Source organism: Nuphar pumila, chromosome 2 (assembly GCF_984573655.1).
Source record: "Nuphar pumila chromosome 2, dmNupPumi1.hap1.1, whole genome shotgun sequence".
NCBI classification, from domain to species: domain Eukaryota; kingdom Viridiplantae; phylum Streptophyta; class Magnoliopsida; order Nymphaeales; family Nymphaeaceae; genus Nuphar; species Nuphar pumila.
The window spans coordinates 17301954-17322027 of record NC_143250.1 but is presented as its reverse complement, the minus strand read 5'-3'; the positions used below and the strand labels follow the sequence as shown (position 1 = coordinate 17322027).

Here is a 20074-nt window from a genome sequence, read left to right as displayed (position 1 = left end):
TATCCCCATTTTCAACGATTGTAATTTTTGGTTCAGGTTCCGGTATCGAACCTTGAACATACCCCCAAAGCCCTTTTCCTTTAATATGGGCTTCCATATTACCGGCCCAAACATGATAATTTGAACCATTAAGTTTAAACTCATAGGAGAAGTGGGAGTCATTTTCGCCCATTAAAGAGGATAAAAGTTGAAAAATAACACGTACCTCAAAAGATTTTCAAGTCTTTCTTGACAAAAGAGGCTTCTAAAATATTGCCCGAAGAAGATGATCCACTTCAAACTCCAATAGCTTGAAGGCATGTTTTTCGAGGCACTCAAAAAAAATGAAGTGACACACGATCTTCCTTTTTCAACGAGGCTCTGATACCATGTGAAAGTATCTTCAACAAGATACTAAGATCAAGACCTTAATATTTTTGATAACAAATATGTGCACACATGCACAATAAGAACACTTAGAACACTTGTGCACAAAAGCACAAATCAATCTCATAAAAGCACTAAAAGAATAAAAAGCTTTATTGAATGCTTGAGCTTTGACCCAAAGCCATGCCTAATACAAGAATAAGGGCCCATATTTATAAGGCATTAGTGGGCTTTGGCATACATAGTCGTTGGAGCGCCTCCAACGTGTTAAAATGTATCATTCGACAATTGTAATATTATATATATTTTATATATATAAAGGATAATACATATTCATATATGGTATATATGCATATGTATTATCCTAATTATATATATAAAATATATATTTATCTATTTATAGGCATAGGGGTAGTTTAGACATTTCACAGTTTTACGCATATTCCATTTGGAATATGTTTGTAATTTTATTTTTAATTTTCTTTTTTATTTTTCCCTTTTGTGGGTTTATGTGTTAGCACATTATGTGCTTGTGTTGTTCCCTTTAATGGGTATATTCGCACTTCATGTGCATGTGTATGGGTTCATTGTTGAACCTAATGTATTCCAAGTCATTTTCTAACATGGTATCAGAGCAAGGTCACGATGGGGTTGTCTTTTGGTGCAACGGAATGCGTGTTGCTCAAAAAAAATGATGAAGTATTCATTGTCCTTCCCTTTTTTCTTAAGTTTTCGGTATGTATCTCTTTTCTTAACATACTATGCATAAACTATCTTTCTTGCATATACTATGTACATGTAGTATTTATGATAGTGGAATAATTTCTTTTCACATTTCGCGTGTTCGTATATTTTAAAAATATCTCCTTTTAAATTTGGTAAACTTGTTTGTTATTCAAATATATAATTCTTGTTTATATGTTTATCGATTACTCATCACATATAATAGTAATTTATGTTTTTCAAAATTGTCTTCAATTATGTGGGATTTATGATTTTTACATAAGTATTTCATGATTGACCTATAAATTAACTTTTAAAAATTATATATGATTTCTTAAAAACTCTTGACTCTCATATAAAGTCTAATTTGTTTTGAGCTCCTCTCTTGTTTATGGATTTTAGTGCATTTTTTGTGAAAAAATTGATATAATTCTTGTATAAGAATCTCTCTCATCTAAATCTTTGTTGTTTACTTTTTTTATGAATCCTAAGTAGTTCTTGTTAATGATAAATGAGAACTCCTAAAGGTCTTTCAATGTTTTTGATTTATTTAAAGGATTTTGAAAAAAATATTTTTATGATAAATAGGTTGTATGAACCATTGTGTTCATTAGGAAAGATCTTTTAAAAGAACTTCTCACACTATATAGAATGCATAGTGTATCTATTACATCTTTTTCGTATAAAAGACTTCATTAATTTTAATGATGCAACTTTATAAACTTGTTGGTTTGTATTTTTCACATAAGGGTTCAAAACCTCTTGATTATATCTCTAAAGATGTCTACGTTGGCTGTAATATGATCTTCTTTTAAATTGCATTTGTCAAGCATATAATTGCATAATTAAAGTTTGAGAGTCTCAAGCATTGCTCTTTTTATAAAGTGCATGCTTGCTCACTTTTGTGTATTTGTTGTATTTTGTGCATATTTGTTTCTCAAATATTTGCGCTGGTATGCATTCCCTCTTTTCTATGAAATACATGCCTTAGTACATGTTTGTTTACACCTTGGTGTGTATTTGTTCAAGTATTGTATGAGTGCCTTCGTGCACATTTTTTTGTAAAACTTTTTGTGCTTACATATGTATTGTCTCTTCGTAGACATTTTTACATTGTGGAGATTTTGTGCACATTCCTTTTGGTGAAAGTGTAATGAATTTAGATATTGATTCTTTTATCGAATCATTATAAAACATTGTGAATGCTTATGGCACTTTGTACGTTTCCGCATATCACAATCAAAGAATATTAAAACTTGTTGCATGGGATTTAATCCCAACTCTATAAATTTTCAAGTTTTTTTTTTATCTTTTTCTTGGATATTGTGTTAAAGCTCTCTTTGCAAACCATTACGGTTCTTGTGATTTCTTTATTAAAAGCTTGATTATCTTCTCTTGATTATCCCAAGATGATTTCTTTATGTCATTATGTTTGTTGAAAAGGTATTTTTGCCTTTTATGACACTTATTCTATCCATCACATGTTATATGATGCATCAATCTTTTTTTATGGCTTTATTTTTATATTAGAGATGTTTGTTGAGGTGAGTTAAGGGCACCTTGTGTTATGTCATTTTAGATTGTCCAAATTGCCATATTATAGATGGTGGTTGAGGTGACTTATGGGCACCTTGGGACTCTAGAATGATTTGGTATAAGATCTCTAATTATGAGTGTGTCACTCGTTGTTATGTCATTTTAGATTGTCCACTTACCATATTATAGATGGTGGTTGAGGTGAGTTATGGGCACCTTGGGACTCTAGAATGATTTGGTATAAGATCTCTAATTATGAGTGTGTCACTCGTTGTTATGTCATTTTAGATTGTCCACTTACCATATTATAGATGGTGGTTGAGGTGAGTTATGGGCACCTTGGGACTCTAGAATGATTTGGTATATGAGTGTGTCACTAGTTTGATGTTGGCCATTGATCTTATGGATGCTCTTATTTATATATAAATGTGATGGATATATGATGTTTGAAACCTTAAAATGTTTTAAGGTATATTAAAATCAAGGTTTTAGGGATTATTGCCCAACCTTTTATTGTTTATGAAAATTATGAGTGCATTTGCACATTTGTGATTTCGTGCTTTTGTGCACAAGTGTTTCATATGTTCTTGGTGTGCGTATGTTCACACATTTATTTTCAAGAATATTGTTCTATCGGTTGTTGTATCTTGTTGAAGATACTTTTACATAGTTTATTCCAAAATGTTATTTTTATGGGTATTCTTTTTGAAAGATATTGTTCTATTGATTCAAGGTTTGATTTATATATATGTTTGTCATTACAAGTTTTATTACCTCAAAAGTCTTCTCCTTTTATGCCCCTTATCTAAGTGTCATCATATGTAGACAAGAATTTTATTACACCTTCGTGTGTTGGTTGCCCTTTGTTGGCTTTTGCTCTCTTGGTCTAGCAGATGAACACACTTGTCTTGAGTGTTATTATATGTAGACAAGAACGTTGATTCACACCATGGTGTGTGATCTTTAGTCCATGTTGGCATTTGTGTCCTTGTTCTAGTCGCTGAGATGTATGCCCATGGTTGGCTTATTTCACTCATTTCAAGTGCCATCTTATGTAGACAAGAGATGTATTGTGTTTTAGCCCATGGTTGGCTTGTTACTCTTGCTTTTGCTCTCTTGGTCTAGCAGATGAACACACTTGTCTTGAGTGTTATTATATGTAGACAAGAACGTTGATTCACACCATGGTGTGTGATCTTTAGTCCATGTTGGCATTTGTGTCCTTGTTCTAGTCGCTGAGATGTATGCCCATGGTTGGCTTATTTCACTCATTTCAAGTGCCATCTTATGTAGACAAGAGATGTATTGTGTTTTAGCCCATGGTTGGCTTGTTACTCTTGTTCTAGTAGCTGAACATACTTGGTTTTGAGTATATTTTTACGTAGACAAGAGATGCTTTTGGTCCATGTTGGTGCGTATTCTCTTGTTCTTGTCGTAGATGCACTCATTTCAAGTATTATTATATGTAGACAAGAGGTTCTTTTGCACACCTTTGTGTGTGTTATTTGACCTTTAATGGCATTATATTGATATTATTGATCTAGTAGCTTATACACTTGATTTATGGGTTTTGGAGGACTAATGAGGTAGTTGCTTGTAGTGAATGAACTACTATTGAAAGTTACAAAATTTCATTCATAACTTGGGTTTTTAGATAAAAGTGAATCATATCTATGATATGTTCTTAAATCAAATTGATTTTTTAGCATTTAATCTATATATTAAGTGCTTATAGTTTTTCGGTCACTTTTGTATTTGATATGCAAAATGTGTTTTTTGTCTCAAATGATATTCATTCTTGAATTTTGGGTGGATATGTTAAATATACCTTTATAAAGCCTCTCTTATTGAAGATCATATTTGTCATGCCTTTGGACATTTGTACCCGTGTTCTTTTAAAACCTTTTGAGCTCTTGTGATTCATTTTGACTAAAGTATGTTTGAAGCATGTTCATTAATGATTTCTTTTAAGTGTTAATTCATTTTTTTGATAGTATATGCATATGCTCATTATGACCTTTTAGGCCCTCATTCAATAAAACATATGTAGCTTATGCCTCTTCATAGGCTTATTGTGGTGTCCCTTAGTGGACCTTTTTGTTATTCCCCATTATGGGGTTGTGTTTGTCCAATGTTGGACCTTATGAATGCATTATACATTCTTGCAAATTGTTTCCGCTCACTCTTTAACATGATATTTGATTTTTGAAACTTTGGTTTTCTAAATTTTCTTTTTATGATAAAGTACTTATCCTATTATGCATAAATTTTGCACCTTGTTAGGAATGTTCTTTTTTGAAGTAAGTGCAAAGATATTTTTTACTTGTTCTTTGTTGTTATTCCTCAGGATCTTGAAGATAAGAGGAAAAGAAGTACCTTGGATAGATCATGGAAGGTGCTCATCGTTAAAGACATTGGAGGAAGACATTTACAATGACATTCGTACTGAAGGCTCTTGAAGCCTTGAGATTTTTCGTCTTGCTTTCTTCAATCTTTTCGTTCCCCCACACAAAGCTTGAGGGGGGGGTGTTAAAATGTATCATTCGACAATTGTAATATTATATATATTTTATATATATAAAGGATAATACATATTCATATATGGTATATATGCATATGTATTATCCTAATTATATATAAAATATATATTTATCTATTTATAGGCATAGGGGTAGTTTAGACATTTCACAGTTTTTACGCATATTCCATTTGGAATATGTTTGTAATTTTATTTTTAATTTTCTTTTTTATTTTCCCCTTTTGTGGGTTTATGTGTTAGCACATTATGTGCTTGTGTTGTTCCCTTTAATGGGTATATTCGCACTTCATGTGCATGTGTATGGGTTCATTGTTGAACCTAATGTATTCCAAGTCATTTTCTAACACAACGGTCACAAATGTGACCGTTGGAGGGGTCCAACGACTAGTGTGTTGCCCCCTCCCAAGGTAAGTACAACTTTATCTAATAAAAAGAAAAAGAATATAACGAAAAAGAAAAAGAAAATACAAAAAAGAATTACAAGCATATTCACGAAAAATAATATGCATAAAAAGACTAAACTACCCCTACGACTATCAATACAAAAATATATATTATATATAATAAGTAGATACATATACATATATATAATATATGCATATGTATTACCTTATATATATAAAATATAGATTGGAGTACATGAAATTGATTACATAATTTAACAAAGGTTTCCCCCCTAAAAATGGGAACAACTTTCCATTAGAGAGTGGCTCATTTATTTTAGGTAACATGGATGGGGCTTGCAGAAAGGGCATCATTTCCATGCTGTTTTTACGCCACAGGAATGTGTCGTAAGTGCATATTCATGAACCCAAGCATAGGTTGAAAATGACCTATAACTGTTTTCTTGTCAAAAGCCCAACGATTTGGTTCCAGTTACAACTATCAATTTTAACATCAGTTTTACTTAGGTAATATTTTCATCGATCCATGCTTCAAGGATCAGTTCTTAAGAATATATTACCAATACTTGATTAAGTTATTCGAAAATAATATCTCAATGCTGTTTTTCATGGTTTATTGTGCATATATCATAACGAGTTTCATGTGATTGCTGTAACAGAGACCAGAGGTTCAGCAACACATGGCACGTTCACTTTCTGTTCCAGTGAATGCGAAAACCAGAACTCTGAGACGGGCAGATTCCTTAGGAGGTGTGATACGTATTATTCCTGCAACCCCTCGTGTTCCAGCAGTTGAGCGTGCAACACCTAATGAGTTCCCAGATATCAATGCTGGTTTGTGTTCTCATACTTTTTGGTACATGCACCTCTCAATATGTACTTAAAGTTTGGTATTGATTAGATCAAGCACATGCTATCTTTCTAAGTTGGTTATCTTTGATAGTATCAATTGAAAGTCGCTTGATGCCAGATACATTCTATATCTTCTTTTTTTTCTTTTGCAACTTCCTATATATGATTGAGTAATGCTGGCTTTTTGCATGGAAATTCCAGGAATAACCAGATTTAACATGGTCCGTTGTTATTCTCAAACTGAAATTTTGGTTACATAGTTTATATTCTTGCATTTAATTGTAGAGCCTGAAGATGATGGTGAAGATATTCCTGAAGAAGAGGCAGTTTGCAGGATATGCTTAATTGAGCTTGCTGAAGGAGGCGAGACTCTAAAGATGGAATGTTGCTGCAAAGGTGAACTTGCACTTGCACATCAAGATTGCGCTGTGAAATGGTTTAGCATTAAGGGTAACAAGACTTGTGATGTTTGCAAGCAAGAAGTTAGAAATCTACCAGTGACACTATTGAGATTACAGAATGCTCAGCCAGTCAATAGACAACCTGCTATTGTACCACCACCTAGAGAAGTTAGCCGTTACAGGTACAAATTGGAATTAGTCTTTGAAAAAACCCTGTTTTCTTGCTTTACATCTTGGGATCTTTTTTTTCCTTTTGTCTATGCTAAGTTCCATTGCCATTTATGTTACAAATATGGAACCCACAGAAGTCATACTACTGGAAAAGAAAGCTGTGTGCTTTCATCATTTACAAATTGTTTACTATTTATATCTCCAATATCTATTTTCATTACCATATTAATTCCAGATTCTTTTTAGAAAAACAATATGATACACACTCGTATCGCGATATGAGTGTGTATCATATCCGTATTGTACGTATTGTATGATATGGGTTTGTATCGTGGACACTTCTGTTAGAGAGGTATCCACGTACCCTAGGAGCCGTGAGAGAGATGTTGAGACTAAGGTGTTTTTAGTAAATAAGTTTTTCTAAACTAGAGGTTATTTGAATCTTATTCTTTAATGAGGGACCTGGGTGTAATTTTGTTCCTTGGACTATCTCTATTTAATATAGAGATTAGCCCTAATTGAATATAAGAAGTTCTATTATTCTCTAGCCGTCTCTCTCTCTCTCTCTTTCTTTCTCTCTCTACCTCGGTTGCTGCGCATCTCACCTTACCTTCAACATGGTATCAGAGCCATCGTTCTTGGGAGCGTGATCTCGTGCCCTGCGCCAAATTTGAGTGATTTTTAAAAAAAAAAAGTTGTCTTATCATCGTGAACCAGTGAACCAGTGATCTGAAGCAGATTAGATGGTGATCGTTGTCAACATCTACAACTTGTGAAAGTCGAGGTAGTTGTGCGTGGAAGGAGCAAGCAATACGATTGATCCAAACTGCAGTCTGGATCGGGTTCTTCATATGGTGATCCAACTGTGTTGGATGTGATTTCAAAGTGAGTCAATGGGGGTAGAGTGGATGTTGAATAAGTCTCCAGTTTCTAGCATGAATCAGAGGCATATTCGTGGTGGATGTGCAATCGAGGTATGCATCTCTATCGTAGTTGTGATATGCATCTCTATAGTGGTGGATGTATAGTCGTAGTAGACAGCTTATTATAGTCTATTGCTGAGAGCAGCTGTCGTGAATACCTTTATCCATGTTGATAAGTACAAGTGCTATGCAAAAGTTGTGAAATTGATTTTTTTTTGCTGTCATGATGTATATGGCTGGGAGCAGATGTCGTGAGTTAAAAAAAAAAAATTTGTTTCTGCTCATGTTATCGCTGGTTGTGCTCAGATTCTATTTAGCAAGCAGCTGGGTGCTGTGTAGTGATCCTTTTGACTCAGCTGACGTTTGAAAACAACATGTTAAATTTTTTTTTTGGAATCAGCGGGCGTGATTCCCTGCTGTGTTGAAAAATATTCTGTGTGTGGGAACCTTGTCTTTTGAAGTGGGATTCTGTGTTGGGTGCTGCTACTGGTTGTCGTAGTGGCGGATGTGTGATGGTAACACATTCTAAGTCGCGTTGGATGTGTGATCTTGATTTACAACCTATAGTCATCCTTGGTTGAGGTGGAAGTTTTTGGTCAAGTTTCTGTAAAATTATATTTGAAGTTTGGATCTGAACAGTCGAAGGTCGTGTTTCTTAGATTTCATTGGTGAAGTCAAAACTTGATATAGTCGGGCTTGTTGTTGATTGTGGGTATGCGCGTGTGGTTGCTCCTGCATTTTGTGAATCAAGCCCATTAGTTTATATTATGGCTCAAGTGGTTAAATCAGATGCAGATTCCTCCAATGATTGTGTAACTCTTAGCAGGGCTGAATATGATGAGCTCCTTGCTTTACGATCATCCAATTTGAAGTCTTCTGTTGCGGAGGTTGCGTGCTCGGCAGGTGATGACCTATCTGCTCAAGGTGGTAGGTGGGTCATTGATTCTGGAGCCTCTGGTCACTTGTGCGGAAACTCGAGCAATTTTTTGAGTTTAAAACCTGTGACAGGTCAAAAAGGGGTATGTCTTGCTGATGGTAGCTCTTCCCCAATTGTAGGTCAGGGAAACATGTCTATTACCCCTACTCTTCAATTGTCGCATGTTCTTCATGCTCCTTCGTTTCCACAAAATTTATTATCCGTCAGTCGAATGACAAAAGAGTTGAATTGTAGAGTGATTTTTGATCCTATGGGATGCACCTTTCAGGACTTGCTGACGGGGAGAAGGATTGGTGGTGGCTACGAGGAAGGTGGTCTGTATTACCTACACCAACCAGAGGTTTCGGCCTATTCTGCTGTTACATCATCCTCAAGTCCTCTATTGTGGCATCATCGTTTGGGTCACCTTCCAGTGACAAAACTTCGTCGTGTCATTCCTCATATACCTCCTTCAGTTTCTTTTCAGTGTGAAACATGTCAATTGGGAAAACATTGTCGAAGCTCTTTTCCCTCTAGTCAGAGTCCATCAAGTCCAAGATTGTTTGATCTTCTTCATGTAGATGTGTGGGGTCCGAGTAGGATTCCGAATAGGTCTCAATGTCGTTATTATCTAGTTATTGTTGATGACTTCTCGATACTATCGTGGGTGTTCCTGTTAAAAGATCGGTCTCAAGGTCCTGTCATTCTTAAATCTTTAATTGCAGAGATAAAAACTCAATTTGACATATGTGTTAAAATTGTTCGCACTGATAATACTCGTGAGTTCAAATCCAAAGACTTACTTCAATTCTACTCTGTTAATGGGATTCAACCTCAATTTACATGTCCCCATACCTCCCAGCAAAATGGGGTGGCTGAGAGGAAACATAGACAAATCCTTAATGTTGCTCGGTGCCTTATGATTCAATCCAATATGCCTGCTACATACTGGGGCGATGCGGTTTTGACAGCCGGGTTTCTTATAAATCGCATGCCGTCAAGTTCTGTAGAAGACCAGATCCCAATTTAAATTCTCCATCCAGAGGCTCCTCTCTTTCCTATCCCCCCTAAAGTTTTTGGATGTGTGTGTTTTGTGCATAAGCTGGGTCCTAATCGAGATAAACTTATTGCGCAGTCTATTAAATGTGTTTTCCTTAGGTATCCTAAGAACCAAAAAGGATATCGTTGCTATGACCCTATATCTCATAAAGAGTATGTCAGTGCGGGCGTTACCTTCTTTGAGTCTATTCCTTATTTTTCGAGTACTACTCCAAGGTTACAAGATAGTCAGGGTGATGTTTTTCCTCTGCCAATTCCCCCTTTTCCTTTAGAGTCGTTCACTCCAAAGCCTGTGGCTCCATCCTCTGGGGAGTCTCGATACAGAAACCCTCCTATAGTGTATACTCACAGGTTACCACCTACCTCCATGCCCCCATTATCTCCTTCTCCTGAGGTAAGTATCTCTGAGCATACTGAAGTTTTTGCTATTGATGAGGATCTTCCTATTGCTCTGCGAAAAGGGAAAAGACAGTGCACCCTTCATCCCATTTCTCAGTTTGTTTCTGAAGTTAATCTTGGGGCTTTTATGAAGAATTTTATCTCGGCTTTGTCTGCCTCCTTTGTTCCGCTTCATCATAGTCAGGCTCTATTCGACCCCAAATGGATGCAGGCTATGAAGGATGAGATGGATGCCCTATGTTCTAGGGGCACTTGGGATTTGGTGGATCCTCCAACTGATGCAAATATTATTGGGTGTAAATGGGTATATACCATTAAATACAACTCGGATGGGTCAATTGAACGGTACAAAGCCCGGTTGGTTGCAAAAAGGGTATACTCAGACTTGTGGTATTGACTTTTTTGAAACTTTTTCCCCAGTTGCTCGTCTTGGCACTATTCGTCTTGTTCTGTCTGTTGCTGTGCACCATGGATGGCCCTTGTTTCAGTTGGATGTCAAGAATGCCTTTTTGTATGGGGATTTGCATGAAATTGTCTATATGCAACAACCCCCAGGCTTCGAGGTTCAGGGGGAGTGTAAGAAGGTGTGCAAGTTGAAGAAGGCTATTTATGGCCTGAAGCAGAGTCCAAGGGCATGGTTTCACAAATTATTTGAGGTAATGTCAAGTTTTGGCTTTGTCAGGTCAGCTTCAGATCACTCCTTGTTGCCCAAGATATTTCTGCCACAAAAGATCATCTTCAGAAACACTTTGTTACTAAAGATCTTGGTCACCTTCGATATTTTCTGGGTATCGAAGTTGCAAGAAACAAAGAGGGCTTAGTGTTGTCTCAAAGAAAGTATGTGTTGGACTTATTAAAAGAGACTGGAATGCTAGGAGCCAAGCCAGCTAATATTCCAATGGATCCCAAAACTCACATGTTCGATGAGAAGTCTGAGTATGTGGAGAGTGCCAGCTTTAGATCCTTGGTGGGTAAGTTACTATATGTGACTGTTACTAGACCTGACATTTCATTAGCTGTGAGTAAAATCAGTCAATTCATGGACAAACCTACAAAAGTTCACTGGGATGCAGCTATGATGGTTATTCGGTACTTAAAGACATCTCCTGGTAAAGGTCTTTTGTTTAAACGAAATCCATCTTTGGACGTTGTTGCTTACACTGACGCGGATTATGCAGGATCTGTTGAAGATAGGAAGTCAACATCTGGATTTTGTGTGTTTGTGGGAGGAAATTTTGTTACCTGGAGGAGTAAGAAACAAACCGTTGTAGCCAGGTCGAGTGCTGAATCTGAATACCGAGCAATGACCCAGACTGCAGCTGAGATTATGTGGATAAAATCAGTCTTGACCGAGCTTCATGAGAAAGTATCCCTACCTATCTTGATGATGTGTGACAATAGGGCTGCTACATATATTGCCAACAATCCAGTGTTTCATGAAAGGACTAAACATATTGAAGTTGACTGTCACTATGTTCGAGACTTGGTTCAGGCTGGGTATATCTGCACCGATCATGTATCTTCCGAAGATCAAGTAGCTGATGTTTTTACCAAAGCCTTGGCGAGACCAAAATTCTCAGTGTTGTGACAAGCTGAGCATGATTGATATCTATGCTCCAGCTTGAGGGGGAGTGTTGAGACTAAGGTGTTTTTAGTAAATAAGTTTTTCTAAACTAGAGGTTATTTGAATCTTATTCTTTAATGAGGGACCTGGGTGTAATTTTGTTCTTTGGACTATCTCTATTTAATATAGAGATTAGCCCTAATTGAATATAAGAAGTTCTATTATTCTCCAGCCGTCTCTCTCTCTCTCTCTCTTTCTTTCTTTCTTTCTTTCTCTCTCTCTACCTCGGTTGCTGTGCATCTCACCTTACCTTCAACAAGAGATTTGGGAGTCAATCCGTGCACAAGGGAGAGGGCCTTTGTGATTTCATCAAGAGTGCATTTCCACCATTTTTCCACGCATGGAAGTGGGTTAAGGTAAAAACCGTATTCTTTGCTTCTTATTGAGTTTTTTTGGGAGAAGATGGCATCAAATGATCTGTCATTGGAAATGGGGTACTCGAGTAATGAGTGAAAACCGGTTTTATGGTTGCATTTTGTGCATTTCGTCATTATTTCATGTATTATGATTTTTTAGAATTTTTGCTATTTTTTCTGATTTTTTCAGTTTTTTTTTAGAATTTTTTATTTTTTATTTCAAAATTTATGAGTTTTTATGATACGATACATATCTTATTTTGGTCCCGACTGATACAGGTTACGATACGATACTTACAACCTTGGTACATTCATATCTTTTAGTTGAAATCTGTCACATGTTCTTCTAGGCTACCTGTGATGCAAACATACATAACTTGTTAGGCAAATAAAACTCATCTGTTATGAGGTAAAAGCAGCTCCATTTGAGGAGCATATCCTTCAGGAAGCAATATTTTAACAAAGTGATTGATGATTTTGTGCGCTAGTTGGCTTGTCCCAAAGGGCTTGGGATTGTTTGTGCAAGGAACTTTTTGGGATTGTTTGTGATTAATAGCTGCAGATACTGGCGTAATGCCTGAGTGTTTCTTTCCCAGGCCTGATTGCCACTAGCTATTCAATTATTACATTTGACTTCATATGCAAGTAAGATCTTTTCATGCCATCCTTAGCTAGGTGTTTCAGTAGGTGGGTCAGGGGGAAAGGAGATGAGAAGGAACCATCTTAGTGCTTTATGACTATCTGAATGGGTTCATTTTTCACTGTGCAGAAAGTTACACTAGATCTTCTTCCAGTAAACAGGGGAAAAGAATCAGTCAAATCTTTCAGTGACAGCCTAAGATTTATTGAAAAGAAAAGATTGAAAGGCTTAATGGTCTTAATGAAAATGATTTCCCTAGGTTTGCTTGTTTAATAGTGCTACAAGTCAATGGAGTTGTCAGCAATGTTGGTATAGAATGCGTTTTTGGTAGGATGATCAATGAAAAGTTACTTTATGACTAGTCAGAAGTCCTGGAAGTATGGGCAAGAACAGTACTGAAGTTAGACTCCCAAGAAAATTCTTTTCTATGGGTACCTTGTATAATTTTGTGCAATTTTAAGTTTGTATGATCACATAATTTTTTGAATCAACCTCCAATCATGCTTTCTCATGAGCAATGTCACCCGTTGCAGGGTTTGGAAGGATGTTCCAGTGCTCATCATGGTTAGCATGCTTGCCTATTTCTGTTTCTTGGAGCAGCTTCTGGTAAGAAAATTCATTGTCGTGGCATGTATCTAGTGGAAACCTTAATTTCTGTGGTTGGCTGGCTTATGTTTGTCCATTTTTGCTTATTACTGATTCTTGAGCATAATACTTTGGGCATCAATATACAAAGCAGGTTGCTGATATGGGTTCCAGTGCTCTTGCAATCTCTTTGCCATTTTCTTGTGTACTAGGCCTCCTGTCATCCATGATAGCTTCCACAATGGGTATGACCATCCGATTTTAACCTTTGTAACTTATTAACAATTCTCAAACAGTGAATTGTTTTGTTGTAAGTGCATGATGGCTGTTCTTATGTTTTCCTTTAAGAAAGATGAGTTACATATATTTGCAGTGAGCAGAAACTATATATGGGCTTATGCCTCGTTCCAGTTTGCAGCTGTCATCCTATTTGCTCACATATTTTACTCAATTGTAAGTAAAACACTCTTCTCACAATTTATTTAAACATGGTGTGATAAGTATTTTCCGAAACCAAAGTTCAAATTTTAAGTGTTGAAACTATAGAGGGTTTCTGGATTATTTCCAACTAGATGTACTGTCTGTCTCACACCAGTGCTGAAATGATCCTTTCACATAACAAAACGACCTTTCTTTTGCTTTCTTTATCCTTTAGTTTGAATATTTCCTATCCAATTGAACATGTATCAGTTTGCTACTTGTATTTGTCTTTGTTTTAAAATTTTCTTGATATCTAAATGAACTCATGGTGTACTTTTGTTCATCTGGAATCTGCATCAGTTGAAGGTTCATCCTATTCTTTCGGTGCTCCTTTCATCCTTTACGGGGTTTGGAATTGCAATTAGTACAAATTCTTTGTTGATAGAGTATTTAAGATGGAGTGCAAGGCATGAAGTTCAAAGACGATTGGCACAGCGACAGAATGGTAGAGAGCAAGGGCAGGAGCAGCCTAGAGAAAACCTTGGGTCTACACCTGGAGGTGGTACTGGGCCACAAGAGAACCATTCAGTAGCTATAAATGCTTCACAGCCCAGATGAATTTAATTCTTTACTGATTTCAGGTTCTGTTTATTGATTTGCCAAATATAGCTGTTTAATTGCTTAGGGCTATTCTTTTGGCTGGTTTGGTAGCTAAAGCCCAGTTTTATGGCTTGTAAGTTGCATTTCAGAAGAGTATATAGATCTGTTATTGATTTAAGAATACTGGGCTTCTGAAAATGAAAGAAAATCAATAGGGTACTTAAGATTTGATGCTTATATAAAGATATGAAGGAAAAAACATACTGACTGCAATAGCTGGACAGGTAGAGTTGCACTATCCTATTTGAGTCTTTTATTCAAAGTAGTAAAGTACAACTTGGTGATCAAAATATTCTTAATGCATTTGCAGACAGAAATTTCATTGATCTTGATTTGAAAAATAAAAAATGTAAAAGGTCTTGAACAACATTTTTTTTGTATACTAACTTGAAATAGAGTACTGGATCTAAAATAAGATCATACAAATGCTGTAGCATTTCATAATCAACGGTCGCAGCATATCATTAATTTGTAAGGTATTCAAAGTTGAAGCCCATGCTGTTACAGCATATCATTAGTTTGTAAGGTATTCAAAGTTGAAGCCCATGTTGTTAAAGTCCTATAGGTCCTTGAACTGTAGCTGGTCCTTTTCTGATATCTCAAATTTGTCATGATAGTTTTGATTTGAACATTCTTGGAAACTGATTTCTTCCTGCAAAAAGAGAAAAATTAGTATAATTACTCTCTCCAATAGGGCATTCTCTTTCCTTACAGCATTTGTAACTAACCATAATATTAGGGCTTATAGGTGGTCTCTGCCTTTTCTGCAGCAAATCGTGCCAATTGACGGATGCAAAAAAAGGATGCAGTTTGATCTCGCTGATGCCACCTTTGAGACAGCCGATTCTGGATGGGCAACTATCCATGAGATATCCTAGTGACACCAGAAATGATAGAAGGCAATAAAGAGGAAAAAAGACTCCGTAAGTGTAAATTACCTCTTGTTTGAGTCAACAGTCAAAAGCTTTCTTATCAGATCTTTTGCACTGTAACCACAAGAAACACATTTCCTTAATCTAAATGCAGAAAGGAAAAGAAAATTGGTGCTTGAAAAAAAAATCCATATTTTGATATTGTTTCTATTTTTGCTCTTTTGTTTGTTTACTCGCCTTTTAGAAAAATAATCTGGTAAGTCTAGTTTGCCGCTGAGGATTTTTTTGTAAGTACCAACTCTTGCTGTAGTTGAAATAAGGGATAAAACATTAAACAACTAATTTAAAATTCTTAGTAACGGTTAATTTAATATTCCATCTTTATAAAGGGAACTATATATATGCAGACCTTCGTCATAGAATGGTGGATATCCTGCCAGCATCTCATATATGAAGACACCAAATGTCCACCTGAAACGTTGAGTTCAACAAGCTTAGAATATTATAAAGTTGAAATGCTAAATATTAAAGAAATTGAAATAGCACAAACTTTACCAGTCAACGTGTTTCCCATAACCTTTGTTTAAGATTATTTCAGGAGCTAGGTAGTCAGGTGTTCCTGGAAATGCCCAAAATCAGGAAGAAAATCTCTTCAGGGTGAACTTTTGACAAGATCCATACTTGAAATTATGATCATTCTAATTCAAATTTGGAGTTCAAATTATAGAAACCAAACATTTTGTGAATGAAACTTTTGTCACATGAAAACAGAAGTCATTAACTGAAGTCTTACCGCATAGAGTAAAGGTCCTCCTGCAGATGTGTTTGGCAAACCCAAAATCTACCAATTTTATGTTACCCAACTCATCCAACAGTAAATTCTCTGGCTGTAAGTGTCGTTTATCACACAGTTCATAACATAAAGATCTGATAAACTAAAATAAATAGATTATGCAGGTAGTTTATGTACCTTAAGATCCCTGTACACTATATTCTGACCATGAAGATACTCGAATGTTAAGAGAATTTGTGCTGTGTAGAAACGCTGCAAATAAACCAGTGCATGTTTTCATGATTTTTTCTTTTTTTAGGTCTGTTACCGAAATATTAAAAAGACAAGCAGGTGATACTGACTGTTGTTGCCTCGTCAAATCGCCCTGCTGCTTCCAGATAATTTGTGAATTCTCCACTGAGAAAAATAGGAAAAATTAAGTGCTAATAAGTCCATGCTGTATTCACCAACACCATGTGTCTGATTTAGAAGGCGTTTGTTTGCCATGAAAACAGCGCTGTTTCTGCCGAGACAGGCACTGTTTTGCGTGCTCCATATACCCCGTTAAAACATGGAAGCTTATTTATGACCGAAAAGTAGCGCCAAGTTCCACACAGCCCTTCCCAAATCTGCAGAAACATTTTCTGTTGGGGTGGGGGGAGGTGTTGGGGCTTGTTTTCCATGGAAGGAGAGTCTGCAGACCTTCCTTCCTCATCTTGGAAACAAGCTCTTATGCTACTGAAACTTGTCAGTTGTTGGAAGAAAGTAATTCTTTTTCATGCTCAAATTGTTGCTTACCCGTTTACATATTCCATGATAAGATGAACGTACTTCTTGTCTTGACTATAACCGAGGAGATTGACAATGAAAGGAAAATCCAACCTCTGTAGGATATTCTTTTCTGCTTTCAGATGGTCCAACTGTTGTGTTTTCAGTATTACTGACTTGGAGAGGGACTTAACTGCGCAGACGGTTCTACTTGGTTTGTGTTGAGCAAGATGAACTCTGCCAAAACTTCCTATTCCCAGAACCTTTCCAAGCACAAGATCTTCCATCGGACACTCTCCGAACCATACCTGAAACCAGCAAATTTTTTATTTTTTTCAGTTATTATTTCCAGCCACAATAACAGTGAAACATCAATGAAAAGTTAAGAGCAACAAAACGCAAAATACACAAAAAAGATTTCATTCCAAGAAAATGAAGGTCAAAAAAGGCCTTTACATCCCTGTGAAAAGCATTCATTCAAGTTTTGAAAGAATGATACTGAGGATAACCATTTTCTCATGTGATTGCAAAAATGAAAACGGTTCTCCTATGGTTGCATGAGTGAATGGAACAATGTTGAAAATAATTTCCCTTCTGACTCCTTTTCTAGAGAAATATTCTCTTTTGATTTTAAATCTCTCCCTCAAAGTGCCCGTAAATGTGCCAAAAAATCTACATTTGACCAACTTCTAACAAATGGCAACTTTTTTTAATATTGAGACAAGGATTAGTGGTAATAATGAACTGCACCAAAAACAGAAGATTAGCCTCCAAAACTCTGTGTGATTCTAATAGCTTGCAAGGAGGTATCGTCTGTCTTGAACATTTATTTGCTTCTCTCGCAAAAAATTAGAAGCATAGTCACAAATCTCAGTATCAGAATTTTCTCGGTGAAGGAAAATCTCACGATAAATTTGTTTTTAATGTAAAAATCTTGTTAGGTTAAAAAAATGGCCGATATTTGTGACCATGGTTACAAATAGATTGTAAGGAGAAGGAAAGTAACATGAAAAGAACAAGTTGGTTTGAGTCCTTGCCTTCGGCTTTCTTAGTAAAGCATTGGTGGGTTTTATAGAAGAGACCAAAAGAGAGGAGGAATCGATGGTTCTCTTGTTGTAAAATCTGCATCTCAGGATGTTCATGATGTCTGAACAAGAAACCGAGCAGCAAAAGTTCGCCAGCTTGACCCCACTAGTATAATGTGTTCTTCTCCAAGCCAAACAAAAAGAAAGGATCTGCAGGGAAAAAACAGCCAGAGAGAGAGAGGAGAGAGAGAGAGAGAGGCTTGACTCTTGAGTGTAGATTTACATCTGTTTGCAATAAAAAAAAGATGTGTGAACCGTCGACGAACAGTTGAAAGAACGGCTAATTTTCAAACATTATTTTTGGCAACGTTTCGCTGGTCCCACTTTTTTTTTTTGAAAGGTTCTGGTCCCACTTTGGTGGTTTGTGAAAGGAAGCAAACGGGTCGGATCCTATTCGGATCTGGGAGTTAATCCCACATAATGCGGGTTGGAAATGATGTCACAACCATTGTCGATATTTTGAAGATATCACAATCTTTGTTTTGATGCCCTCAGACGATGACATAATCCTGAAAATATGGGGGTATTTTCATAATAAAGCCCTTTTTTTGTTATCTTAGTATATACTAGATCAAAAGCATTTTCTAAAATTTTAGATTATTAGGTTTTTCATTCATATTATTTATTTTTTTATATTCTATACTTGCTGATATTTTCCAGGGATTTTGACATAAGAACAAGAATTTGCAGTTTATCTGGAGAGAAAATCCCAAATACCAAGATTTTGTGAATCAGTTGGAATTGACAATAGAACAGTACCTTCCTTTGTCCAAACCAGTTACCATTTTATCTGTCAATTGATCGTATGTGTGTCTGGTATTCAGCCTGGACCTGAGTTTCAAGTTCTGGATCATATCGATCGCCACAAGGATAGTGACCCAAATATTATTCGGGTCGGGTTTAGATTATGATTTGTATTGGATAGTGGATACCCAAATAGCTAGATTGAATTTTATATATTCATCTTTTACGTAAAAATGCATATCTCAATTTCTTTAAATTATACAGGTTGCCAAGGCTTACATTTTCTTAACCTGACATAAACCAAATTCGAACCCGAACCAAGATGCGTGATCTGGACAGATTCAGGTGCAGCCTGATGGGTCAGCTGTTCAACCAATTCACAGCTGGGCCTATTTTACTTGGATCGGTTGAGAACATCTTCCAAGTAATCAGATCACAGCATTTAAATAGTTGGGACAGGAGGAATAAGGGTGTCAATGGTTCAGATTTGACTTGGATCCAACCCGTACCAAACCTTATAGAGTCAGGGTTTGGTGATAAACAAGGTCAGATTAGAATCTGGGTCAGACACAAAGGGCTGATTATTGCATACCAGATCTAGGCCCGACCCGAGCAAATTTTCAATGTAAAAAAGATTAATTATATTATTTTACTGGATACGGTCTGAGTCTGGTTCCTGTAATTCTTATGAGATCCTGGTATGGTTTCTTCTGTAGTCCTATGCCTAGCCAGGAAACTGTCTCTAGGAATTCCGAAATTATCATAGGGCAATCAAATACATAACTTATTGAGTCTGATTAGTTGATCCATCGAGTGGATGATGCCAGAAATGGTTATGTAACCATCCAGCTCAAGAGCCTTCATTTTAAGGGTCTTTTCTTTCGAAGTGGGGATGGAGGGATCACTTATGTAAAACCTTTAAATTTTGGATATTATAAATAAATAAAGAAATTAGCTTTATCTTCATGATAGAAATGTGTTTATATCTTTCAAATTTTATTTATTGGTATTTTACATACTCAATTACTCATTTTGACCAATAAGAGTAAAATTGATATTTTCTAGAATTATTTCAGATAATTACTATTAAAAATATATGATTTATCATAAAAACTACTTATTTTAGTGAGTTATGACTCATCTAGGTGTTTTCAAAGTGTTTTGAGCCTAATTAGATGCATTTTAGTAGTTTTCGAAAGAAATTCTATCAAAGAGTATTTTGGTCATAAATAATTTACCAAGAATATTTTAATTGAATA

At 36.1% G+C, this 20074-nt stretch overlaps 2 protein-coding genes across 3 annotated transcripts in view; one reads left to right on the top strand and one right to left on the bottom strand.

The window, feature by feature from the left end:
• LOC149844908 (uncharacterized) overlaps nucleotides 1–15640 on the top strand; it is a 29490-nt gene extending 13850 nt beyond the window's left edge. Inside the window, exons 3-9 of one of the 2 annotated variants that reach the window (XM_089995361.1) lie at nucleotides 6228–6402; nucleotides 6706–7003; nucleotides 13443–13515; nucleotides 13649–13739; nucleotides 13868–13947; nucleotides 14275–14555; nucleotides 15345–15634. In XM_089995361.1, coding sequence (XP_089851487.1) covers nucleotides 6228–6402; nucleotides 6706–7003; nucleotides 13443–13515; nucleotides 13649–13739; nucleotides 13868–13947; nucleotides 14275–14532 — 975 coding nt within the window. In that variant the 3' untranslated portion in view covers nucleotides 14533–14555; nucleotides 15345–15634. Of the gene's footprint in view, nucleotides 1–6227; nucleotides 6403–6705; nucleotides 7004–13442; nucleotides 13516–13648; nucleotides 13740–13867; nucleotides 13948–14274 lie in introns of both variants that reach the window. The other variant, XM_089995360.1, reaches the window with a different exon arrangement.
• LOC149844907 (uncharacterized) lies at nucleotides 15509–17273 on the bottom strand. Its single transcript, XM_089986529.1, has 8 exons — nucleotides 17017–17273; nucleotides 16581–16635; nucleotides 16417–16491; nucleotides 16240–16333; nucleotides 16002–16065; nucleotides 15856–15917; nucleotides 15684–15750; nucleotides 15509–15590 (listed from the first exon to the last, which is right to left on the bottom strand). Exons 1-8 carry the CDS (start codon nucleotides 17271–17273, stop codon nucleotides 15509–15511), a joined length of 756 nt encoding a protein of 251 aa, XP_089842655.1.
• Between the last annotated feature and the right edge of the window lie 2801 nt (nucleotides 17274–20074).